The 27,023-nt window shown below is 39.1% G+C and overlaps 3 protein-coding genes across 4 annotated transcripts; 1 reads left to right on the plus strand and 2 right to left on the minus strand.

The window, feature by feature from the left end:
- Window positions 1–132: 132 nt before the first annotated feature.
- On the minus strand, window positions 133–3,492 carry gpx3 (glutathione peroxidase 3). Its single transcript, XM_049029136.1, has 5 exons — window positions 3,335–3,492; window positions 2,256–2,406; window positions 1,585–1,702; window positions 1,283–1,382; window positions 133–741 (listed from the first exon to the last, which is right to left on the minus strand). The coding sequence occupies exons 1-5, from the start codon at window positions 3,416–3,418 to the stop codon at window positions 508–510; spliced, it is 687 nt and encodes a 228-aa protein (XP_048885093.1). The 5' UTR covers window positions 3,419–3,492; the 3' UTR covers window positions 133–507.
- A 1,531-nt stretch (window positions 3,493–5,023) lies between these two features.
- Window positions 5,024–7,383, minus strand: LOC125750838 (small integral membrane protein 3-like). The gene is made up of 2 exons (XM_049029142.1): window positions 7,112–7,383; window positions 5,024–6,278 (listed from the first exon to the last, which is right to left on the minus strand). Exon 2 carries the CDS (start codon window positions 6,256–6,258, stop codon window positions 6,109–6,111), a length of 150 nt encoding a protein of 49 aa, XP_048885099.1. The 5' UTR covers window positions 6,259–6,278; window positions 7,112–7,383; the 3' UTR covers window positions 5,024–6,108.
- Window positions 7,384–8,564: 1,181 nt separating this feature from the next.
- On the plus strand, window positions 8,565–17,894 carry dctn4 (dynactin 4). Of its 2 annotated transcripts, XM_049029117.1 has the most exons (14): window positions 8,565–8,762; window positions 9,442–9,512; window positions 9,727–9,905; window positions 10,536–10,579; window positions 10,685–10,792; window positions 11,160–11,180; window positions 12,316–12,389; window positions 12,656–12,768; window positions 13,027–13,136; window positions 13,474–13,547; window positions 13,655–13,709; window positions 13,879–13,986; window positions 14,107–14,204; window positions 15,704–17,894. In XM_049029117.1, the coding sequence occupies exons 1-14, from the start codon at window positions 8,628–8,630 to the stop codon at window positions 15,915–15,917; spliced, it is 1,404 nt and encodes a 467-aa protein (XP_048885074.1). In that variant the 5' UTR covers window positions 8,565–8,627; the 3' UTR covers window positions 15,918–17,894. The 2 variants fall into 2 exon arrangements, with proteins under 2 accessions (XP_048885074.1, XP_048885075.1); XM_049029118.1 differs by lacking the exon at window positions 11,160–11,180.
- Window positions 17,895–27,023: the final 9,129 nt, after the last annotated feature.

The following is a 27,023-nucleotide window of genomic DNA, read 5'->3' on the forward strand; positions in this document are numbered from 1 at the left end:
GTAGGACTGTGGCCAGGATTTAGGTGAGATTTCAGGGTGCTACCACAAGAGGATGAAGAAAATAGGAATATCTACATTGCATGGATTTCATGATGCAAATAAAGCCATATACTTCAACAAAACACAAACAGCTTTACACTGTATGCTTTATTAGAGTGATACTTTGGAAGGGTGACAGATCCAGGCAGTAGGTGTTAAGTGGCATCATTCCGCAGGGATTTCCAGGACAGCTTGAATGCACTAAAAGAGCTGCTCTGGACCCCAGAATTTCAGGTCAGGCTCTGCAGTATCACTGCTTTTAAGCCTCACCATCATAGATATGCCAAAATCCTCCATGACTGTCCTACACCTGAGACCTCCCGTATCACAGAATAGAGTGATCGCATCATAGATGGCTTTGAGTAGTACGACTTTGAATATTCAGACATTTACTTTATATTAATCGCCCTTTATGGAAAATGAAAGCAGGTAAGATGGCCCCTTTAAAAAGAATTGACAGATGAGGGTTTAATAGCGGGTGAGAGGAAGGCGTCTCTGGGTTTGGGAAAAGCTTAAATATCTGAGGACACTGGCCCTGACATCGGACACATTGACCCTGGGGAACCACCTCATCACAGGCTTGCCGTTTGGTCCCACAAGAAACTTCTCAAAATTCCACTTGATGTCGCTGACCTTCAGAGGCTCCCAAAATAACCTGTTGGTGGGATTCCCGAAACTCTCTCCGACAGGGGGGCAAGCATTCTGCAGAGTGTGTTTAAAAAAAAAAAAAAAAAAAAGAAAGAAATTTTGATCACTCCTAGCATGCAGCCTATAATCATTTAGTAATAAGTCTGTCGTACACATTTAGAATCTTATTACATCTGATTTATTTTTGAAGGGAGGGGGAACACTGCATCCCTCAACTGGAAAAAAATATTTTTTACACTTTTGTTCAATTTTTGATTATTAAAAGCATTTTTACCCCCAAAGACTTCCTAACTAACAATAACACAAAAAGATCTACTGTCAAATGAAGGAGGATTTTAGGCTCCATAGGCACAAGCCATTAAAATATAAATTATACAAAATATTTGTGGCCTGTTGCAGTGTGGTATTTTGACATAGTGTTTAATGTTTTTTTTTTTTTTACATTAGCAAAGGTCAGGGCTGCTGCATCAAAATCTCCAACCAGAGCTGAAAGCAATAATAAAGTAAAATGCAACTGCAGCATTTAGCTTCCTGAAAATCAGAATACAACACTAGGATGGAAGTGTAATAATAGCAGAGAGACATTTTTCCTCACCTTAAGGAATCTGAAGACTCCTTGCTCGACATCTCCATTAACATCACCTTTTTGGAACATTGTGAAATTTGGAACAAATCCATTTCCTGGTCGTACATGCCTGAAAACCAAGAATTTAATTTCCCAAACGTATCTTAACTCAGCTACAGCTAAATCCTGTTATTGGTTACTATTATTGATCTCCCGGTATAAAATATAAATAAGACAAATTGAAGAATAGATTGCTTTATATGAAATATGGCACATTTATCATGGTATTTAGATGATTGAACATCATGATTAAACATTGTAAGTATACTCACTTTAAAGCTGACATAATTTCATGATTATCCCCAGGCTCCTGCTTCCCAAATTGGTTGCAGGGAAACCCGAGAATGGTGAAGCCGTAATCTTTAATCTCTTCATGTAGTGCATTCAGATCTGCAAGTCAGAGAATAACATCATTTCCATGAAACAAAAAGCTTTTTTGTAGCTGCTGAAATCAGGTGCACCCTTTAAAAATCTGTAGAATAGATGATGATTCAACTACCATTTTACTTAAGATGCTGTAGTAAAAACGGCGATACTCCGCAATTTCCGTACCTCTTCACTTGACGGGGCACAAATAATATAGTATTATGCTATTAGTTGTGTACTAATCGACCACAAACTCTTAGTTACATACTGATCTCATGTAAATTCTTCATTAATTAATCGTGACGCATCTTTCATCCCAAGCAGTTACTATATTTAGTTACTATGTCTGTTAATTAATTAAACCTTTATGAACTACTGAATGAACAAGTAGTGAATAGCACAAGTGTAATTCTGATCTCAAGCTTGTTCATTAATGAATCATGACGCATCTTTCATCTCAACGGGTGACACTATTTGTTCATGATTTGTACTTCAGTAGTAAATGAGTTATTACTAAGTATTTGTGCCTGAAAGTGTTACCGCGATTTCGTCTGAAAAGACAACACACGTGACTTACCAAGGTACTGAAGAGTGAGTCCTCAGTAGGTAGCGACATTGACAAAGAGCACAGTTTTCCCCATGTACTCACTGAAGGGGACATACCGGCTGCCATTTAGAGTTACTGCACCATAGTTGTAAATGGTGTCTACGGTATTAGGATCACAGATCTAGGGATGACATAATTTATTTGGTTATGCAAAGCAAATTTCTGGATTTTACTACATATAATTTTAAATCAAATTTCTACTTGGATGCACATTTACTTTGCGGTCACCCACAATATGTTTTCTTGTGGTATTGTCTTGTACTTTAAATTAATGAATACCTAATATAGGCCTAAAACGCGTGTAGCATTTTTTCCTCTATAAAAACGTTCGCTATATTTCACCATTCCCCATTATTATAAAGCAGTAAATGAGCTAGGAATGCTGTACTATAGATTCTAAATACGATATTGAAAATGTGGACATTAATAAGACTTCCGTGCTTGTCATTTTGTTTGGTTAAGGTGTAATTTCCAAAGATAAACACAGATAGGGTGCATGATTTCGCCTGGGTTAATATATCCAGCCCTTTGTGATTTGGCAAAAGTTACCCGCTTTTGCCTTTAATACGGTAAAAACACAGATTCTTGATTAATATGGGGGAAACCCAGCAATATCCAGCCCATGCCAAGAAATTCTTGAGTATCTGGACACAAAATGACGCAACTTATAATGTCAATATTTGATTTCTGTACACACTGTGTTCACTGAGAAAATCAACAATCTGACGGTTACCTTCACAGAAAAGGACATCAACCTACAAATATCAACTCAAAGGATCGGTCTTAAGCGAAAAATTTCCGCTTTTTCTTCCCGGATCGAAAAAAATAAACAATTTAAGTTAATTAAATACAAAAGATTGTGAATTACTCATGAATTAACTATGAATACAATTTATGAATGCGCATGCATACAGTAACAACTTACACATGATATGTTCCCATAGTGTATTTATTGTTGCGGAATATTACTCCAACCTACCGTTTATTCTTTAAGTGAAATGTTTTGTACGTGTTACAATCTCAATGTATACGAAAAAGAAAGGAGTTACCTGGACATTTTGGTTGCTAAGAGCCAGCTGGAGACTATTCACCAGGAGCACTGGTAAAATCCAGCGACCGGCCAACGCCGTCATTTCGAACTACACTGAGCCCTCGCGCTGAATTTGGCGTTATCGCTGCCTACCCATATAGTGCCACCTACAGTGACAGTACGCCGACGCAGTTTCCAACCAATCAAAGCGCGTGACACATATCCAGCTTGCCTTGGAGAGTTTGGAATGTCGCGTTCGGACGTGAGATGTAGCGCATCCCCAACGCTAATAAAGTTCAAGGCTGGGATCATGCTGCCGCGTCTAGTTAAAGCATCTTGTATGTGATGCCCTATTACCTTTACTGTGGAAAAAGAATCCGCTGCTGGGTAAGTTTGTGGCTTGACCATGACCATTTGGCATTAATACTATACATATTATGTTCTTTTTTTCTTTCCTAAATTGATCTATATTTTTAAAACATTGACTAACTTTAAACCTAATGTGTAAACAGTTTTTGAGAGAGTAATTTAACCTTGAAGAACTGATATTACATTTGTCTAACAGATGCTTCTATCCAAATGACGTACAGTTCGGAAATAAGGGAGAGACGGTCCCTGGAGCAAATGGGTGGGACTGTGCAGCTTATCAAAACTCCGCCCCAATAAGGTAATTCAAACAATCAAATGAAGAAAAACCTCGGTTTCATCTCAAGTTATTGGTAATTATGTTACCGGTACACTCATTAAATCACTGACTTACGGGCAGACTACGTGGCAGGCCAACAGAAATGTGCCTGAAGAGGACATCTGTGGGATTCCTGCCTTTAACTTTACCTCCATTTTCTCCATGCATACATAGTGTTGTTGAAAAGTTGTTGGAAATCTTAGTGTTTTAAAGGGGCAATTTGATTTCACTAGCAGAAACACACACACACACACACACACATACACACACAAGGTAGGTACATTTTTAAACGCACAGCTAATTTTTGTATTGATAATTTTCAAAAAGTTAATGTTCATTATGCTCCTAAATAAAACATTGCAGTAGGCACAGGCATTTAGAAAATAACTAATAAAAATTTCCTGATGGCCATTAAAGGTCTTCTATGCAATCCAGCCCTTAGAAAAAGTCCTGGTCTTTTGGCCATGAAATAAGACACTTCTTTTATCAGAGAGAAACTGACTTCTGAGGGGTGGGGGGAGAGTTACGTCAAGAGCGGTGGAGGAACAAGCAGGATGTTTAAGTTTTGGACTAATGGGTCATAAGAATGCAAAACATAAACAAAATCTATAGCTAAAATCCAGTACATTAGATCTATTTTCCCTGGTTAACAATAGTCTACATCTGGCCAAACCATACCACTGTGTTAATCTTTCATAAAATGAACCACAATCTAATCCAACCAAGAGGGAAAGTGTAATGCATCATGATGCAACATTTTATGCAATATTTTATGTGTTGCTGAATCTCAACATGCTCAACATCAGAAAACAGGAGAATAATGCCACAAAAAAGCCTTGTTAAAAATGTTAAATCGGTGACTGGTCTGCAGTTCAGGATTATAGTGTTATATAAGATGGTGGAGAGCCAAGTTAATTATAACTTAGAACTCAATACCTTGGAATTAGACCTGTAAGCCGCTGAATGCATTTTTGGTTAAAATTATCAGATTCAACCTGAGCCAGTGAAACATTCCTTAAGAGAAACATTGTAACATCTTTTTAATAAACAGATGACTACTTGCAACATTCACTTAAAAATCAAGTGTACAAAATGATGTAATACTACTGAAGTGTTTCCATTTAACAAAATGCTTGACTTTAGTCAACTTGCCATCATGTATAAAATATGCAACTGCTTCAATCAGAATATAATACATTCACAGAGTATAAAAAAAAATCTTGTTTTCAGAAGTTGAACCACAAATTGTAATCATACATCGTTTCATGTAGCTGCTGCTGAACTACATACTTTGGAGATTAAACATATTTGTGAATTTTGTTTGCAATGCCTATGTACACCACGAATGGTCCATTCACTGTGAAAAATACACACCTTGATTAAACTGCTTTAATGTTTACTTAACAGGAAAAATGCGTGGAATGACTTGAAAATGACAAAATGAGTTAAATGTGACTTCACACATCAGAGCACTCAAAATGGAAACAGCTGTGAAAACAGCGATAATGGTCGAGTGGCAGACACTGGGGAAGCAGGCTGTCCCACCTCCGCTCAGCTAGCTGAAGTCCAAATGCAAAGCTTGTCACAACTTAATGACGACCAGAACATTATCTCAGGATACCAGACTTGCTCGAGCATTTGAAATAGTTTGGGTTTAGTACTGCAAAGTACTTTCACAAAGCAGAGGACTGATTATTTTTTACTTTATTTTATGCTTTTCCTGTTTGAATACTGTTTCCAGTTAGCAGTATTTATAGTCTTTTAATTAGGTGCGATAGGCCTAAATGTCATCTTCTTAAGACATTTTAAGTTACTTCGCATAATATCACTATGTAAATACACATTGGCACTTGCTGAGTAGTGTTTCCGTCCATTAACATATTAAAAGGCTTCATGGTCACAATAATAACAAAAGAATTAAATACAGATTGTATAAGAATATGACCGTGCGTGCTGACAGGGCAGTAAACCTTCTTTTCGTGCAGTCATTCAGAATCGGGCCAACGCTGTCAGGTTGGGGACCTCTTTCCACTTGGCCCTCATCCCATCCAGGCAGAAGCACGTGACGCGGCACGCAAGCCTGTATTCAGTTGTTTCCGTTTTAAGCATCAGGAATTTACGGGCCTGCTGGGGCTAGTCCGAATCCTGTAGATAACGACGGAAGCTGCTGGGCACGCCAGCAGGAAGGTCATGACGATGATTGTGGCTAGGATGACGAGCAGAATGGCCCAGATCTCAAGGATATGTGCCGGGAGCATGGCAAGTGCTGACAATGGATCTGTCATATAAAATGAAGTGCAACAACCACAAATTATAGTAAAAATCAGTATTTGGTTATCAGATTTGCAACACAAATTATATATATATATATAATATATAATATATATAAAAACTTCTGCATCATTTGATTCCTTTACGTTGTAGAGTTAACCTTCATGTTCGTCACGAACATAGATAATCGAGGACAAAAGCTCTGATAGTGACCTCATCTGCTGAATGCGTCATACAGACGCCGCGAGATGATGGATAATGGAATGCTTTTTATGATTTATCAAGTCGGGGCAAATATTACAGATCAGATGATCGTTCGTGACAGTCAGTGTACATTTAGACAGATTCTTTTGTTATGATCACACACTGTTGCCGTAGAGTAGCCTAATGATGTGACGCTTTGCAAACAAACAACGTGCAAACACGTTTCCCAAAACCGCCCAGTATTCAGTCGGTGTTTTGAATATTAAATAGTTTCTATTAGTAATCGCAAAAATACTGACCAAATTCGTTCATTTAAATGCATGGATTGTATCGTACATACAAACAGAGAAGCAAAAACCTTTAATTGGCATTATACTATAACAGAAAAAGTTCATCCTTTCTCCGCGCATGCAAAATGACGTCGAATGATTTTTTTCAGATCCCACCGACTAAACAGTATATCGTGTCAGAACGAAAATCTGTAATGTTATCTTCAGAAACGTTAATAAGTGTAATATTTTAGAGGCCAACTCCAAGCTTCCTGAAATTATATGAACCTCTACTGAAAACAGCTTATTAAAATATATTTTAATCTTTACAGGTTTAAGTAAACTAGATAACTGTTATAAAACTCACCTTAAATCTTCAAATGTGAGAGTAATTTGAGTAATACGTTTCCGAAGAAATACTTTTAGGGCAAAAATACACCGCACACCATAGTCATGTACAACTACGTCGCTCGCAGTACATTAGCTTGGTTTGGACGCTGACGGGAAGAATTACTTGATTGGCTGACTTGCAGGACGAGGTGCGCCCTGATACGTCAAGCTCGGCAGGCTAAGCTCGCGCTGCCTGTCCCGGGAGGCATTAGTGTGCAATTAATGCTTCGCATCCTGACAATCCGGCCATTTCTGTAACTGCTTGTCCTATTCAGGGTCGCAAGAAGTCGCCCGGAGGATGGGAACAACCCAGGATGCAGGTGCGGTTTCGGGGAGGGGGCGCAGTGCCCCTGTGACAAAATGCATGCCCCCTTCCGTGGTCTCCCTAAATATGTATACTACTTAGGTTTGGAATAAATGTATTATTATTACTATTATTAATTACATTTATATACGTGGGCTACATTTTTGTGCGCTCGAACAGGAGACACACAAACGTAAGCACATTTTCTCGACTAACTGTTAATGGTCGAGTCGTTTTTGCGGGTGAAAAGCAAGTTAACGACATAAAAATAAGTAAGAAAATAATCAAGCTTGTGGAAGCAAGACAGTCTAAACAAGAAACCAGAGTGAGTTACATATTTGTAAAAACTGTAAAATGTGACTGAAATGCATAAATAACGCATCGGTTTTCAAAATTGTTTTTTTTGCCAAGTAAGTAGTACTTGGAAGACATTAAAGGACATTAAAGCATCTAGCCCCCCTAACAAAAGAACTGCCCCCCACCAGTTGAAATGGTCTAGAAGCTCCACCGTCAGGAAGGGGCGCTAAACCATCGCAGGGCACAGTCATACCCACGGGCGATTTGGTTACTCCTATTAACTTCAACATGTTTTGGACCGTGGGGAGAAACCGGAGGAAACCCCACGACAATACTGGGAGAACATGCAAACTCCACACACGGGGCCATGGTTGAGATTCGAACCCTGATCTCAGAGGTGGGAGGCAACAGTGCTATGGTACGAACAGCACTGTTGACTGTCAATATATTATAAAGTATAATTAAATTTGTGATATACTGCAAAATCTCATTGCATTGTGGTCTCAGTCGGTCGGTGTCCCTCATATATATCTTGATGACTGTCCCAAACAGAATAAAGTTAGACGCTGTAACTGGTTAGCTTGGGTATAATGCGCATATGCGTAGATGGACGCTAAGATACCACAGCATCTATACTGATGGACCACTTGCTTCCACCTACTTTGGAAAGAAGCCCAAATAAGTTTAATCACACGGTTTTGATTTCCGAGTTACGTTGCACGACAAACCTGTAGATGACGTTTTCGTACCTTGCAACAGATGCAACAAATGTATCATTTTAGAAACAACTAACGACGTCATCGCCTAGTCGTGGGTTGTCCCTGAGCACGTGACCAAGTGGATCACTTGGGCAGGAGTTTTGTGGTTGGTCGGGGTTTCGCGAGGAGCGGCGATGGCGTCCTTACTGCAGCCCGAGCGGGTGAACTATCTTGTCTCCGGCGAAAAAAAGATCCGTTCCCCACTTTCTAGTTTATATTTCTGCCGTTATTGCAGTGAACTGCGATCTTTGGAATGTGTGTCTCACGAAGTAAGTCAAAGTATAGTTATCCTACTAGGTTTCTATAGCTTGCTATTGCTAACGGGGCGTCTCGTACAGAGGGTGGGGTTTTGTCCATGTTCCGGGGATGTTTTGTAGCTTATTCGCCATTTGGCACGTCAATTTATAATCCTCAAATCCGATTGGTGAACTGCAGACTCTTTCATCGCCGCAAACGGTGGCTAATGAGAAGCTATCAAAATGGTTGACTGTAATTTACTAAATGATTAGTTGATGCTAACGATATACACTATAGTAATGCACTATTTGAGGTGATGAGTTAAAGAATATAATCTTATTAAAAGTAATCGTATTATTTATCTCCCCCCACTCCCCAAGCCTTGTCCGACTTCTTAGGCCAGAATTTGCTTTACCTATTTGTATAGCTAACAGTCTTGGCACATGCAAAGCAAGAGCAGATCTCTTTATATGTGACCCATCACCACGAAATGAGTCATATGGGTGTATTTCTACCAGTGCGACCTTAGACTCGTTTCGTGGTGATGGGTCACATGTATTTAGACATATTACGAAAATCGGTTGCTTGTCATTGTTTACCATTTTAATTATTACCAAGAAGGCCTCGACACATCTTTCAGCGTAAATCATTATTTCTGCTATGCTGAATACTGATTTTCTAAATAATCGTGCATGTGTATTTTATCATTAGGTAGATTCCCACTATTGTCCCAGCTGCTTGGAGAACATGCCTTCAGCAGAGGCAAAACTAAAAAAGAACAGGTGAGAAGAGGCAAATTCTCATATTTAATACTGTCAGTAAGGTAGTGTGGTATGGATACTTAGACATTTCTAATTTGATTGTAAGTTCCAGTTGCTGGTACAGGCTAGTTCTTGAATAAGTCTAACGGTCAATGTTGCTATACATGCATATTCTCCTATGGAGAATAGTGAATTGTCATGAATTGTGGTTGCGATTTTTACTGCCGTCTTACAGGTGTGCCAACTGCTTTGACTGTCCCTGCTGCATGCACACCTTGTCCACACGTGCCACCAATATCCCAGCCCCTTTGCCTGACGATCCGGCCAAGACCACCATGAAGAAGGCCTACTATCTGGCTTGTGGCTTCTGCCGTTGGACCTCCAGAGATGTTGGCATGGCCGACAAGTCTGTGGGTCTGTTCAGTTGCTTGATATTTTTTATTCATCACGGGATTGAATCAAATCAGCTTTAGTAGGTTCTATAAAAAAATGAAAGTGATCCCCCCCCCCCCTTCCATATATAGATTGAAAGTGCTATTTCTCCTTTTTTGTTTCCTTTCTTTGTGACCTGTCATGTTATGTAAACATTTTAATTAAGACTATATCATATTTCAGATACAAGATTTCTTTATTAAAAGCATTTTTAATATTTTGTCCAAAGCTTGTGTTGCATGACAGACGTACTTCTTTAAAATGAAAAAGGCGACAATCTTCTGAGTAATAAAAAAAAAAACCCATAAGAATACTGATGTAACATAAAAACATCCATGCAGTATTGCAAAATTACAGGAGCTCAGAAATGCACACGGAAATTGAATTTCAAACAGCTTGTGCACCTTTAAAAGCTGCAGTTTTAGACATACCAATGGGAGATTTTGTGAATTAGGATTGACTAAGATCAGTAATCTAGTAAAATGTAATGAGAAAAAGCTCCTCCTAAAGCTTATTGCTCGCAGTGGTCTCGGGGCGTTCGCCCTGCCCTGCCCCACCCCGCCCTGCCCATTTCTGTTCGTTTAGTGACGTGCAGCTTTGTTTCTCTTTCAGCCAGCGGTGGCTGGCAGGAGCCTGAAAATCCTCATGCTCAGCGGGTGAGTGCAGCACCTTCCTTTTCTCCAAGATTAGTTTTTCTACTTGTAACATTTGTATCGTACCTTCTGAAGCTCAGAGGCGTTTATTGCTTGTTTTTCCCATAGATCTACAAGCTCATTGAATATTACCAGCAACTGGCCCAACGGGAGAAACTGGAGAGGGACAGGAAGAAGTTTGCCAGGCGACGGCCCTACATGCCTTTGGCATTTTCGGTACCCCACCCAGTTCAGAGAAATAACAGCCACTCCAGACTATAGTCAGAATTATTGCATTTTTGGCCAGACTGTTTGGGAGCTCATCCTTGGTAAATTTTAGCATATCAGCATGTCCGTTCTCACCCTGCGTACTTTTACCCTTTCGAAGGCCTGTGTCTCTGTACTGTTTGGTTTCTGTTAAATGCTGATTGATGAATTCCAGCTTGCGTGTTGACTGCACTCTAACTGCATTTATAACCAATCCATTTCTTTTGCTGCTGCATTTAATAACTAAATATTTGCTTAATTACTTTCTTCACTGTGTTCTTTCTCTCCTTTTTTTTCTATAATGTTTGCTGCTATTTTTTTTTTTTTAAATCCCCAGCAACACACTATTCATGTGGTGGTGAGTTTCCATTTTATGCAACCTTGGCTAATACTGTGCAGTGCAGATAAGAATGAATACTGAATATCAATGTGCTGTACATAGTTCTGTAGCTGATGAACCTCAGATCACATGAATGCCTTTGCTGCTTGTTGCTTATCCAGCACAAAAGCTTCTTTCACTCCATTATGAGAGATATACTAGGAACTTATTGAAATAGGGTATACATGTATTTTTCTGTATGTGTTTATAAGATAAAGCAGGGATACATAATTCTTGCAGAAAACATAGACTAATAGGTAAATTGGATTACGGTATTTTATGCGAACCGCTTAATTTAAAACAGTATCATTAAAAATATTTCACATTTTTGTCATGTCAGGCCTGGTACTGAATTTCTACATTAGCTTCAGATTGCTGCCTCTGCACATCCATTCATATTAATGCTGCTAATACACTTGCATTTCTCCCAGTTACATTCTCATTTTTCTTTTTTCTGCTCTGGTTTTTAGCTTTTTTTAAAATTTATTTTTAATCTTATATTAAAACAATGGCTGCCAACTGTCAGTAGATTTATGTCATGTATAAGATGTATAGCAGACAAACACTGAACTGATTCGTATGATCATGTTAGGGCCCTTAAATATGTTTGCATTTAAATGAAAAGGCTTTATCTCAAAAGGTATTATTGCAGATCACAATGCCAGGTACTTTATGTAAGATCAGATTTCTCGGTCATCAGACCTTGAGACAACTTTGCACATGCAAAAGATTCTGAGATGCACTTCCTTCTGGTTGGAAGTTCTGTTGTTGATCCTGCAAAGCTACTTGTGAAATAGTAGTGGGATCGCAGTTGGTGTTGGAAGTTCTAGAGCTGATGATGACGTGTGGAATCCTCAGGTACTGAATTTCCACGTAAACTGGAAATTCAACTGCTTGCTTGCGTTTTTGATTCTTTTCAATAACATTTTTAGTGTTACTGATTTGTAATGGGGGCGTCTTGTTTTGGTGTTATTTGGTTATAATTACATTATTTTGGCATATGGAAAGGGATGTATCTGAGATACGTGGATTTTAATGGAGTACATTAGTCTCTAGTTGCAGTTATTAACCATTCCACACCTTCCAGTTCAGTACTTGGTTTAATGTCTCACAGGAGAAGTATGGTTTGGGCACCAGGCTGCAGAGGCAGAGGTCCGGAGCACCCATCACTAGCTTGGCTGGCCTTTCGTGAGTACCGGACCGCCGGGTCTTGCTGTACCTCCTGGTATTCCTTGTTCATGTGAAGGGAAAGCTTTGTGTTATGTTGTCTTGAGTGTCCCTGTCTGTCCCTCTCTTCTTCCTTCTGTATTGTAATGCTGCTCACACAATTTTTCCTCACAGATTTTAACTTAATTTAATTAAATTTTATTTTAAGTGTAGTGTTGCATTTGACAATATTCATGACGTAGCTTCAGGTTGCAGGCCTTTTAGTGATGTTGTGTTCTGCTCACTAGGCTCAAAGAGGGTGAGGACCAGAAAGAGATTAAGATAGAGCCAGCCCAGGCGCTAGATGAGGTAGAACCTCTTCCTGAAGACTGCTACACGGGGCCTGTCAACCTGCCGGAAGGTAGGGCTGCGATTTCCAGCTTGACTTTTTAGGCATCTGATAAAACACTCATTCTTTATTTTCAGTTGTGATTTATTTGTTTGTTTATATTGCTTTTACTTGGTCTCACTCTTTCTCTTTAGATTTATTCCTTGTTTCTATATTTTCATTGACCTCCGTGTTACGTGCTTCTCTGACTCACTTTGAGCTGCACGCAGTGTATGAAATGTGCTATTTAAATAAAGATTATAATAATTCTTATTATGGGGTGTCATGCAGTGACCACGCTGCGGCAGAGGCTGCTGCAGCCGGACTTCCAGCCAGCTGGAGCCTCGCAGATGTACCCCAAACACAAGCACCTTCTGATCAAACGCTCTCTTCGTTGCCGGGTCAGTATTGCTGCCTGTTGGTTCCCCAGCGCTGCAGGCGCCTGCCTGTGACCGTGGTTTTACTCTCAGCTGCTTTACATCAGCAATGAGGAAGTACCAATGAAATGTAAGGCATGGCTGGGTATGGATGGAGTGGCACACCGTAGTGAGGTTTGTAAACTGTGCGCATAAACAGACGTCTTGTCGGTTTGTTTCTGCCGTGTGCACTGACCATAATCTTATATAACCAGCTGTGGTCATCTTTCTGATTGTTTATGATTGCTGAATTATTTTAAATTGATGTTGTGCGCATTAGAGAAGTGGCTTACCTTTGGCTCTTTTTTTCTTGAAATAACAGAAATGTGAGCACAATTTGAGTAAGCCAGAATTTAATCCAACCTCGATTAAATTTAAAATCCAGCTGGTCGCAGTGTAAGTATTCGTTTTTAACTGTTGCAACCTTTTAATCCAATTCAAATTACTGTATATATTCAATGAATATCATTATTCAATAATAATTTAATCTCTTCCCATCACAGTAACTACATCCCTGATGTCAGAATAATGTCTATTCCAAACCTGAGATGCATGAAGGTAGGCAAAATGTTTGTTGCATGAATGTTTGTCTGTGTTTTGTCTGTCTAAGCCTTTTTTTGTATTTGTGTGTGGCAGCTGTATGTAGGTAAAGTTATTAATTAATCCTTAGCTTAATAATATTAGCTGATGTTGGGTTGGCCCTTACACCGCTGGTCTGTGTTGACAGGAAAGTCAGGTGCTGCTGACTTTGACCAACCCGGTGGAGAATGTCACTCATGTCACCCTGCTTAACTGTGAGGATGGGGACCCAGATGACATCAACAGCACTGCCAAGGTACTGGCCCACGCACTGCAGCATGGTGGTGCTGTGATTAGTGGCACGACCTGCGAAGGGAGGCGATGCTGGACTCTGCTGATCACGCAGGAGGTTTATCGATACCTGGCTGTCTTGCAGGTTGTAGTTCCGTCCAAGGAGCTGGTCCTGGCCGGGAAGGATGCGGCGGCGGAGTACGACGAGCTAGCTGAGCCGCAGGACTTCCAGGACGACCCGGAGTGAGTGTCGCTGCTGTGTGCTGCTGCCTGGGCCCTCATCTCTGTCGGCCCCCCCTATAAAATCGGGCTTGAAGCGGAGGGGGTCAGTCACGAGTAGTGTTGTCAGAATAATATCAGGTTTATTTCCGGGGCCATTGTCACGTTTTGATGCCGTGATGCTCTTTGGTGCTTCTGAACAGGGTTTAACTGAGGGCCTGACCTGGGGTGGATCCTAGCAAGGGCAATAAGGGCAGCTTCCCATGGCTGCATCTTCTGGGGGAGAGGGGGGATACTGACTTAAACTGCGGGGTCAAACTGTACCCCTTGGTCAACAGCTTTTCAATTCAATTCGTTATTATATAATGCCTTCAGAGTCACCCCAAGGCATAACATGGGTGTGTTATGATAGATCACACCATTGATTCAATAAGATGGAAAAATACAGAAAGAGGGAAAAGGGGGGACGAAAGAGAAACAAAGATAACAGAGGAGAGGAACTAAAAACTCCCAATTAAAAAACCTCTGGGGATCGAAGGTCAACTGGCTGCGCAACCCCCGACTCCGGCATGCTAACATTATTGAAAAAATTTGAGTGGGCTTGCTTGCTAAAAGCAGGAAGTAAACTGATCCAGGTCAAAGTCCATCAATAAGTCTGTTCTCCACACTGGTAGCCTGTGTAGGATGGCAGATTGAAGGCTGCAGCCACCATGTTACAGTTCGTAACAATTGTGCCTATGACTGAATCACAGCCATGATATTTTTGAGCAACACCGCACTCCTTCTCATATGTTATTGCTTAAGTAAAGAAAAGCTTTAACCAAAAAGTTTTTAATAATACCCTATAAACGTGCATTGACAGTGGTGTGTTTGCCTGTATGCTGTCTGTTCAGGCATCCACTGGCCTGCATCCTAACTCAGTTTAGTTCTGGTTGGTGGTGGAGCTGCAACTCGCTATTTGTGTATTGTACTATAAACATGCTAAGTGTGCTGTGTTTTTAGCTTTCCCTAAGTGTGCTGTGTTTTAATATTTGCTAAGTGCGCTGTGTTTTTAGCATTCGCTTATTGCGCTGTGTTTTTGGCATTCGCTTATTGCGCTGTGTTTTTGGCATATTTGTGTAAGATGGCTCCTAAAGAAGTTAGTAGTAAAAATGCTGTAATGTACTGTGTATGTGCAATGTTTTTTTTAATAATTTTTTCCTAAACGTACATTATAACAGCTACTGTAATATTTTTACATAGAATGTACATTGTGTAATCTAGGCCTTATTTAAAGTATTTGACAGGTAGGGAATTGGTGAATATGCAAAGTAAATAGGCACTTTTATGTAATGGTTTTGGACGTATGAGGTTTTATGGTATCGCGGTGGGTTGAGTCGTCATTGAATTTAATGAAATGTGATAAGAAAACTCTGCAGTGCAAGTGGTAAAGATCTCATGTCGCAGCCTTTGCAGTTGATTGCGCAGATGGTTAGCAGCATGCTGTAAAGCACCATTCTCCGATGCATCTTCCCGCCCTGCAGTGTCGTGGCCTTCAGGAAGTCCAACAAAATCGGCTTCTTCATCAAGGTAACGCCACAGCGCGATGACCGCGATGTCACGGTGTCCTTCAAGATCCGCCACGACTTCCGCAACCTGTCGGCCCCCATCAGGCCCAGCGAGGAGGGCGAGCCGCCCAGCGAAGCCGTCTGGCTGATACACCACGTGGAGCTGAGCCTGGGACCTCTAGCTCCCTGAGGGGCCATGCAGGACCAGGCACATTGCGTCTTGCCATGATTTGGCGATGGAGCATCACATGACACACAGTTACACCACATCACACACTGTTAGAATATCATACCACCAAGTAACCATTAGTGTCCACATCCTGGAACTCGCAAAAACAGAATGTTAGTCAGCAAAAGGAACAAGAAACAAACTTTTACTGTTTTATTATTTACTCTATTGGTTTGCAGGTTAATGTACTGTGACATGGTTAAGCTTGCTGTCTTATCTAGAGGTTAATTGGAAATATAAAGACTATTCTGGTCTTGAAATGGCTATTAGACCAATATAACAAATTAAACACCAAGCTAAAATTTTGAATGCATTACTGATATTTGATTTTAAAAGAATACTTGACATTTAGTTCAGACATACTCATTTTCATGGCTGGTCTGGGATGGAAGAGAAATTGCACTGCCCTTACTGGACAACAGATGGTGGTGTTACAGTAAGCAGTGAGTATTTCACTGCCGCAGCAATCTTCGGAGAGGTTGCAGATTTATTTTTCTGCAAAATAAAATGACTGAATCCCAGAAAAGCATGAAATTCACTTAACGCAATCTGTGAAGTGAGTCTGGTTTATATCTAATCGTCATTCTTAAGTTCAATCAGCAGTGGGCTCACAAATAGCGAATGATGCCTAAAGCCAGCAGAAACCTCAGCATTATATAGACAGTTCAGATACTTATCTCAGCCTGATTATGAACAATAGAATTATGTAAATTAAGTTCCGTAACTAAGGTTTGTTTAAAAAAAACATTTATGACAGTGCAAGAAAATTACGGGAAAATCTGTGGGTAGTATACAATACAGTGGTGTTACTGGGTGGTATATTTAGAACATTTGCAGCCCGTTTGAAAATGGCGTTTCAGATTTAAGTCCCCACCATGTCTTCAGATCCTGTTTTTTAAAAGGCTTGTGTTGAGCATTTCTCCCGGAATGACGACTGACGCTGCGTCACCTTCGCTTTGCAGCACCATAAATACAAATTTCCACTCTGCTTTTCTCTCTCTCTCTCTCTCTCTCTCTCCCCCTGTTAGTGGTCTGTGTTTACATAAAAATCCCTACTTTGCAAGTTCGCTGATGTAAGCTATTGACATTGGACGTTTTAACAGTTTTGCCATCTTTTCATGCCTTGTTTGGGATGTGGTGGTAGATGTGTATGCACTTGGTGACACATCTCAGGTGACACAGTTCTGGTGTAGGTCAGGGTCACCTGCTGACGCTGTTTCCCCATCACCTCTTTGGCACAATGTTTGGAGCACACGGGCTCGACTACAAAATGACGCACGGGTACACTCACACGTGCAGTGCTAAGATTGTGACCAAACAAGTTGTTGTAGTGTAAAAATGTATTAACCTGACTGTAAGTATCTGAATTTGTTTTGTGCCCTGCTCTTAAAGCTCGTGTGATATTTGAATACTCTTTCCAGCTGTGCTTTCCTTCCCCTTGACAGACCACTTTCAGTCTGTGCATGGAGATCCTAAAGTGGCAAATGAGGTCCTATCGTTGGACGTCTTTGCATGTCCGCGAATCAGTCCCCGCCCCCTCTGTCAGCTCTGCGACTTTTGGTGTATTTATTGTACGCTTCGGAGTTCCTGCCTGGTACCTTGTCTATCTTTCAAATAGGTAGTGTTTACCTTTACGCTGCACCACGTGGCATCTTATAATGTGTAAATATAAAGGTTGAAGGTTGTTTGAAGAATCAGAATGCCTTGTTGCTTTGGCAGTTCGTCGGGAATAATTTCCAGTTCCCCTTTTTGTTTCTTTAATTTATTTCCAAGTGTTATTGTAATCGCTGCTAGATTAAGAGGACTTTCTCGCAGTATGATATCCACTAATCTCTATGCTTCACCTAAAGTTGCCAGTGGTCTTTGTAGGTCTTTCCTGTAGTTCTACAGTGATTATAATTTAAGAACATGATATCAATAAATATATGGGAGCAAAAACTGTGTCTTTTCTTAAAGATAAGATTTGTGGCTAACAAATGGAACAGAACGTATGCTGTTTGCGGTGCCGGAAAGCAGATGTTTGCTTGCGTAACTACTGAGTAGCAGTATTGCACTTCATGGTGCATTCCTTGTATGATGTATGTCAAAGGTATTAAAAAAATAGTTCTGCAGCTGTAAAGATATCAGTAATATGTGAATACGTCTATGTGGTAAACTGTATCTGCCAAGAGTCCATTATTCCATGAACTTCGAGGAGGCTGGCATGGATAGTCTCAGGGAACATTAAACGGATCTCATACAAAATAGGGAGAAACGTTTTAAGCAGTACGGCTATTATCTGTAATGTGTAACTTTTCTGGATGCACGGAGCAGAACCCTTAAAGCTGTTATCGCAGTTTCAAATCATTATTTTCATGACTTTTGATGAATGACTCTGAATCTTAAGAGCTTTCAATGATGTATGTCATGCTTGATAATATCCTTCTGTGTTTGTCTTTATATAACTATCAGCCAAGTCACCACCACAAATATGGGTCTCAAAACGGTAAATACTTTCAGTTTGGAACTCCTTGTATTTTATATGGTTTTCTTGTGGTGGTGTGGATGGTTAAATAGTATTTATGTAATTGAATGAGACTGAAAAAATGTCCTCTCCAAGTACGAAATGAGGCTTTGGGGTGTGGTAAATCATGAACAAGGCCAGTATTCTTTCTGCTATATCACATGTGGTGCTGCAGTCCATCTGATTTAATGCTTCCCTTTGAGAGAAATCTGAATGGTACCTCCATCCTCCATAAAGGAATACATTCGATGAGAGAATAAAACTGGGCAAAGTGGGGAGAGGGTTGTGTTTTTCTACGTACGAAGAAATATCTAAAATGTATCATCTTAAGATGGATGTAAGCTGCAAAAACTGAATCTGCTGTCCGATTACTTAAATTCCCAAGAGTTAATGTAGAGAACATGAGTCCAGCTGGAATGACTGAAGCCTGGAGTTCTTGGCTTACCCTCATCCTGGAGGAGCCCACTGCATGCTTCCTAGCTCACTTTGCAGTGAAATTTCTTTCGATTCTTCAGATCTAATCCAGATGATTTAAAAGCTCATTCATGTTCAAAAGCTCTGTTTTTCAGTGATCGCATGTATGAGTTAATGTGAATTTCATATTCATATGTCAAAGGCCTCTTTTGAAAATCTTTGATCGAAGTCGTGCTTTAATGACTTGGGCTTTGTTGGGAATAAAACCCAAATAATTTTGTAACCCATGCTTAGAAAGTTTTGATGCTGTGCCAAAGTAACATCATCGTATGCCTGAATCTTTTTTCCCCCAGAATGAATTAAAAATAGCTATGGCTCAATTTAAAAGTGTCTAATAAATGTAAAGTAAAATGTATCACGACCCATATAGTTGCCTGAAAGTGAAAATATGATGAGTGACTTGCAAGGTTGATTTATTTATTTAAAATACAGTAATTAGTGAAATATGCTTTGGTTATACAGATAAACAGCACTGCTACAGTGTATATAAGCAAGCTCAGCTACACTACTGATTATTCTGCGTCTGTGGATCCCATATGTAATATATTGACTGCTTGTGTACATAAAGTGACGCAGAAAAAAAATAAAACTAACTCAGAGGAGAGAAGTGAATAAATCATGTTTTATTAAAGGCTCCGAATGGTGTCTGTGATACCAGCCCCCTTCGGTCTGCTCTCAGAGTGACTTACGCCAGTGAATTACGGAAATGCTCATGTCACCTGGCTGTCTCTCTTTTAAACTCAATAGAGATTCCATTCTTTTACGATTTAGATGGAGAAGTCTCAGTGCTCAAGGCACTGACATTTGTTTTCTCAGTAATGCAAGTCACTCAGGCTTGACGTTTTCCAGGTTTTTCTTGCTGGCCTGTGAAAACAATTCCAGGTCTAACGTACATTTCGGTACAAACTCTTCATCTTCACTCTGACACGCTTCAATGAGATGGAACAGCTACAGATGTATTTCTGTAACTTGCATGCGTAAGGGATCGGTTGTGAATGTGAGTTCAATTGTATTTATTTTCCTTCGATAGGACATCTGGGAAGTATTAATAAAGCATAAATTAAAATAATTCATGCACTCGGCAGTCAATCCACGATGCTTTTTTATGTATAACAATGAAAGATGTATCAGGTAAGTTAAATTGAAACTAATTTAGACAGTTTTAAGATCAGTTAAAAATGAGTAATCAATGTATTCGCAGTATTTTGTACTGTTACACTTGAATGTGGTATATGTGAGTGTGAATGTACTGAGGCACTCACTGTGATACAGAAATAAATGCCGTCAAAATGCCAATCTTTTAGAGAAAAACGTAGCTATTGCTGGACAAAGGGGCAATGCTATGATGCATTTTCCTTTCATGTCTTTGGGCCTTACAGAGACAACAAGCACAGATTATTCTTTGTTTCCAGTTGCTATTCACCAGACCATCATCTAGCTAATTACGGGCAACTGATAAAGTGAATCCAAATCAATGTGCTTGGGCCTTTGTCTTTCAAAGGACATGATCTTTGAAACACACCCCTGGGAGCTATAGGTCAGTCCTCAAAAGGAAGCTGCAGTTTTCCTAAGACTGCAGGGCAGGTAAAAAGGATTTGGCTGAAGCAACAGTGTTTATGTTGGGCTGACATAAACACAGAAGATGGCCGCGTCATTGTTTATAATTCTGTTTGACCATCTTCACCTGACTCTATGCTCAAAAAAGCAGATCCGAGAACTCCGCGGTTATAAAAAAAAAAAAACAATTAAATCATAATGTCATATGGCTACACATATAGACATTTACATTTACAAGGTTATATGGCTACACATATAGACACTTTTGCATCTGTTCAAAATACAGGTGGATATGCATTTTGTAGATCCTTTGCTTTTAAATGCTATGCGGTTATGCTCCCGTGTATTCTGACTCGCGCACACTGAGAATTATTTCGGATTTGTTCACATATTAGACATCAGTAATCAACATAGAAATATGACTAAAAACAAAGGGATGTGCATAAATATATGAAATGTCTGAAGCAATACGGAGCAATCAGATAGGTTCCAAGTATCTCAAACTGCATTTACAATACTGTCCTGAGGGTATTGCAGAAAGCACGATTTCTCAGGTGGTCATGACTCTCCAATAGGAATGTTCCTTAACTAGTGAATACAGCGTTACATAGCGATCTGTGGGTAAGCTGTAGAATCAGACGTGCTCTTTTTAACCGAAACAGTGTGGTATATTTTTTATTGAGAAGAGCAATATATGGTATGAAAATATTCCTAATGTGAAGAAACAGACCTTCCATTATCATTTTATAGTACTTAATTTTAATTATATACCGGTACTAATAAAATATCAATAAAGCCAGTTTGAAGTGCACCAAATCAATCTTGGTTTAGTGATTTTGCTTAATTTTTCTAATTTATCTTTAATCATGATACTGGTCAGATGTATGTTCTGTTCAAGAAACTCTTAAGCCAGAAATGAGTGTAAAATGACTGAGGCATGTCATCTGCCAGAACATGCAAAATACTTTCAATTTATCATGCACTGACACCGAGTTGTAAGAAATAATTACAGATCTGAGGCAGCCATTATTATACAATGTAAAAATAATCTCGAACGATCACATGGTTTGCCTGCCTTGTAGATTCCAAACCCTTAATTTCAAAGAACCACAGAATGTCAGAACCCCGCTGTTCCTAAAAAAAGAAGCCGTGGAACATCTGACTCAGACACATTTCGGATCCCATATTAACATGAGCGAAAAAGGCAATGTTGTATTTTGTATATTCTGGTGGAGCTCAGGAATAGAGAGGAGGAGGTAATGAAAGTACATGACCAAAGATTGGTCACGTTATGCGGTGACGATTATTATTATTAGTAGAATGCAAGCAGAAAACAAAAAGATTGAGTGAAATGTCACTGAATGAAACCGTTAAAAATATACTATTAATTTTTCACGGCAAGCATATGAAATGGGCGAATGAATTTTAAAGGTGCCGCTTCTGAACGAATAGATGCAATTCATCCTTTAACACTAGGTGGAGGTATTAAAGCATTAAAAAAGGATATGCAATGCAATGTTTTTCTTTAATCAACAGCACATGCCATGATAACAATTTATGTCTCTGTTTTTCAGGAAAATAGCATATAATTCACTGTCTACTGTGACTAGCTATTTATATGTTTTCTGTATAATGTGTATTCTTGCAGGAAATGTACTATAAAAGGAAATGTTTTCAAAGCAATCTTGTATATATTTTTAGGCATATTCATTCATTCATTCATTCATTCATTCAGCTTGATGCATATAGTTGAGTTATAACATTCCTCAGGTTGTTGTCTGAACCAACTATTCAGTGTCCATGTCCATCTCCAACTGCTTGTTTATTGGGAGAAATGTTCAGCGGGCATTAAAACCTTTAACCTACTTATGCTAGGAATGTTTAGATGCATGTAAATTTATCTGCATTATTGAATTCATCTTGAAGAAATCATTTGCTCTATTGATGTATATTTTGCAGTTTATGTGAACTCTTCTGTGGAAGTGCAAAAAGACTTCGCCTAGAGTATTAAGAATCATTACGAGTTTATATCATTTCAACATTTTAATATCTATAAATTTTACAATGGATTTCAAAAATAATTGTGATTTTACAAAGCTGTATGATGCCCTCCCAGCCAGGTCACTGACAAAAAAAGAAGCTAAAAACAGTATTTTTACACCCCTGCCCTGCCCTGCCCCTCCACCCGTGACCCTGACCAGGATGATGAGCAGATAGAAGATGGATCAACGGCAAATGAAAGGTATGCAGTGAAACATCAGAGTAGCTGGGATAGTTTTCTTTGGCTGCTCCTCCAAAATCATTCAGTAGGAAATATTCAGTCTGAGGCTCTGAGGCTGATATCTCTATGGAAACAATGACAGAGTTCATTTGGGTCAGAGATTATTTTTACACGCACCGCTTTTCATGGCAGGAGGAAGGAAACAGCATGTGCAACGGGAGTTTAATGTGATGTGATTATGAACTTTATTATGAGCCAGTCTGCGATTGAATTAAAGAAAGCAAAAGACAATTTGACCCGCAACAGGTAACATTTACAGGAAACAAGTTTATGTATAGCATAAAAATAATTTAGTGATTTCTCTACTAAACCTTATTTCTGCCTGCCATGTGTGAGCATATATTCTCCATTTGAGAGGTAATGCAATTTATGAAGCCTGTGGAGGCAAGCATGATGATATGGCCTCATCAATCCAAGCAGGAGAATCCATTAGTAAATCCTTTGGGCTGTGTTTTTGAAATACACAATGAAAATAACTGCTCAGATTGCAAACCAACAACACTCACCATGCTCATAGTGTGCAAATGAATGACTTGCAGAAACAAAGTACAATATATTTTATTTTACTCATTTCTGGGGTGATTGCAACACGACAGATCCAAAGAGGCTTCCTTACACAGGTTTCCTAGTAACACTTTCTATGAATGTCATATTTGCATGAATCTATGAAAAACATTCATAATTCATTATCATGCATTCATAAAACCTTATATACATGGCTATAAAATGTATAAAAAGACATAACACGTTATGTTTATAATGCGTTATGACTGCTTTATAAAGCTCTCATCTATGATGCACTATTGATAACTTTATAATGCAGAACAAAACATCCCTAATGCTTATACTGACCATTATAATGCAGTATGAAGATATCTATAGTCCATCATAGATGAAAGTTTTATTGGAGCTTATGACGTATTATAATCAACACTATAATGCCTTATAACTCTCAATAGAAGATGCTGTAATGCTTTATTAATTCTTATACTGACCATTATTAATGCATTATGAAGGTACCTATAAGCTTCAAGTAAAGTGATGCAAGTTTTCTTATATTTTTATGGACCTGCACTGCCTACGTTGGATGAGACCAAATGGGAATGACGGAAGTTGTTAAATATCCCTGCTGGTAAGTCACTGAACTAAATACCTACTTTAAGGTAAGAATTTAACACTTGCTTTGACTACATGAGCCAGTCAGCACATGCCCATGACAGAGAGCAACCAAAGGCTCCCATCTCTGTATTGTCATTACAGATCTAGTTGACTCATAGCATGAAAGACATGCTTTCTGAAACATTGCATTAAGTCATGCTGTTCTCCTTCATTTCCTGTCATGATACCTCAGAAAATAATTCAGGCTGCCATAATGTTTACAACACTGATTTCATTTCCTGCTACTCATGAAATCCAGGCTGGTGATCAGCTACACCAAAATGACCATTTTGCTTCTTTAATCACATTCTTTGCTCTGTTCTGGATTCATGTTTCATTCTTATGATTTTACACTTAATGCTCTAATTTCTTAAATTTAAACTTTAATGTTACCCCTTACAAAAAATAAATCAATCACAACTTGGTTTGTGAGTCGTGCTCATACATGGTATCTGGATGCAGCTCCCAAATCTTTTTTTTTTTTTTTAACTTAACATTCAAGAAAACCTGAGAACTGGAAACTGAATATGAAGTATATGAATATGGAGAATATGGAGAATATGGAGAATATGAAGAAGTTAAGTGAATAAGGAACCCATTTCATTTTCATTTGTTTGCTTGTTAGTTTATTATTTAATTAGGGTTTCCAGCACAAATTAAAGAAAAACTGAAAGCAAAATTTGCCAGTCCTGTACCTTTGAGCAGGAAAAGCAGATAGAAGATGGATGGATGGTTGGATGGATGGATGGATGGATAAGACCAGTTCCTTGTTTATAGTGTATCACTTCCAGTCTTAGAAACGTAGGACATAATTTAGCTAAAGAGCTAAGGAACCTTTATCTAGGAACTATTTTTAAATTTTCCCTATTTTCTATGAGGGTCTGAATTTTGTCTACGCAGTGAAGACAACAGAAGTTAAAAAAATGGAAAATTACAGATCACAGGTCTTACCCCTTTTACCTAAAATCCAAAAAATAATGGAACAGAATGTTTTTGAATAATGGCTTTGGACACTGCAATGCTAATCCAGTGACCTGAACAAATTTACGCAAAGTACCAAAAATTTTTACCACAGTACATTGACAAGGTTGTCTTATTAGCTGTTGATAATACCAGTAATGATATTGGCATTTGTTAGATCATTGAATGCTTATAATTTATTGCTACTCATTGAAAGGACAATAAAAAATGCACCTTCATTTATTAATCTCCATAAACAATTTATTTATTCACTCATTCTAAATCAATTGATACCTTCATTCAAATAATGTTGTTAAAACTATGACAGATTATGTAATATGGTGGGGTTTTTTTATTTATTGTTAAAGTCCAATATAGGGGGCGGCATGCTGGTGCAGTGGTTAGCACTGTTGCCTCACACCTCTGGGAATTGGGTTCGAGTCTCCGCCCGGGTCACATGTGTGTGGAGTTTGCATGTTCTCCCCATGTCGTCGTGGGGTTTCCTCCGGGTACTCCGGCTTCCCCCCACAGTCCAAAAACATGCTGAGGCTAATTGGACTTGCTAAATTGCCCATAGGTGTGCATGTGAGAGTGAATGGTGTGTGAGTGTGTCCTGCGATGGGCTGGCCCCCCATCCTGGGTTGTTCCCTGCTTCGTGCCCATTGCTTCCGGGATAGGCTCTGGACCCCCCGCGACCCAGTAGGATAAGCGGTTTGGAAAATGGATGGATGGATGTTTTGTGGTGCTTCCTACATTTTTTAGAATGTAAAGGGTTCGTAAAGGACTGTTAAACTTGGTGCCGTTTGATGCTGAAATGTCTAATTAAATTGCACTGCTAAACCTGTTGATAAGATATGACAAAATTTATTCATTTCAAAGTGAAATTCTTATTAATTCTCTTAAGGGTTCTTTCTCAATGTACACTAATTAATTTAGAAACTCACGTCATACTCTAAATGATATTGAATCTTAGTAAGTACTTAGTACTATAAAGTCTGAATTTATTATCCAATACACATCCAAAGAGACAGAGATATCGAATCAAGAAAAAAATGTCTTAAATTATCATTACCTCTTAAGACAACACTCCCTTTCATCCTGAAATCAAAAACAAAAACGTCCATAGTGATCCCTGAATATTCTTTTAATAAAAGATTTTTTTTTATTTTTTAAAACTTTTAATGAAAGTTTTTTGTTTTTTGATTTTCTTTTACAGAACTAGGCTCATAAATAGTTGCATGTGGGGAGAAGGATATCAAACTCGGCCCACAAAAAACTGAAACAAAGTGTTCCTTCTCCTTGGAAATTTATAATAACAATCCCCCCCCCCCCCCACCCAAACACTTTTTTCTCTTTCTTCACTCTCACTGTTATACCCCTCTCTCCGGATTCTCCCCCAGCCTTTTTTGACCCACCCTTTTGCCTATTAAGAGTAATAAAAGACAGCCGAATTTGCTGAGCTCATGAATTCGGGAGCCCGGGAAGAGAGCAGGGAGGGTTAGGGTCTGGGACTTTTGAAAAATGGCTGCTAGCATGCCGCAGAAAAGTAGGTCATGAAACTGAAACCTTGAGGCCTTTCTCTCACACCCCCACCACATCTCCTCGCTTCAGGGTGGGGAATAGCCCGAGACAAGGCCTCCTCTATGGTTCTGACTGTCCAGCTGGACTGTCCATCACCTGCAGTAACCAAACACTTCTGAGACAAGTTGAAAGTACATGTTTTTTCATTTATAAGCTAAATCCAGTGTGGTTATTTGCTCCGAGTGAGGAATTAGTTTCGATACACAGATACTCATTTTCTGATTAAACTTCGCAATCTGGCTCAAATAACTGGAACAGTGCTGGTTGTAAATGAGGTACTATACTGCAACTTGTAATTACTTCCAAGTAGTTCATATTCACAATGTATTAATTCTTTAATTTAAATTGAATTGAACTGAAATTGAATAGTTTTAATACATTTTAATACGTTATGGGGAATTTTTCATCACGCACATCCGTTGTAATAGTTTTGTGAATATGTCCTCCTTTTTGCTCATCCATCCATCAGTTTATTTCAGTCAGAGTAATTAGGAGGTCTGGGGCATATTCCAGCTTATCCTGGAGACGATGGCCACAAGGCGGGGAGTGGCCC

Source organism: Brienomyrus brachyistius, chromosome 10, assembly GCF_023856365.1.
Source record: "Brienomyrus brachyistius isolate T26 chromosome 10, BBRACH_0.4, whole genome shotgun sequence".
Classification (NCBI taxonomy): domain Eukaryota; kingdom Metazoa; phylum Chordata; class Actinopteri; order Osteoglossiformes; family Mormyridae; genus Brienomyrus; species Brienomyrus brachyistius.

Excerpts from the sequence above, each read along its gene's own strand:
- dctn4 (XM_049029117.1), top strand. The coding sequence starts at position 8,628 with ATGGCGTCCTTACTGCAGCCCGAGCGGGTGAACTATCTTGTCTCCGGC. Across the intron at positions 9,906-10,535 it reads CATGGCCGACAAGTCTGTGG|CCAGCGGTGGCTGGCAGGAG; the intron begins GTCTGTTCAGTT and ends TTTCTCTTTCAG. Across the intron at positions 13,137-13,473 it reads AACGCTCTCTTCGTTGCCGG|AAATGTGAGCACAATTTGAG; the intron begins GTCAGTATTGCT and ends TTGAAATAACAG.
- LOC125750838 (XM_049029142.1), bottom strand. The coding sequence starts at position 6,258 with ATGCTCCCGGCACATATCCTTGAGATCTGGGCCATTCTGCTCGTCATC.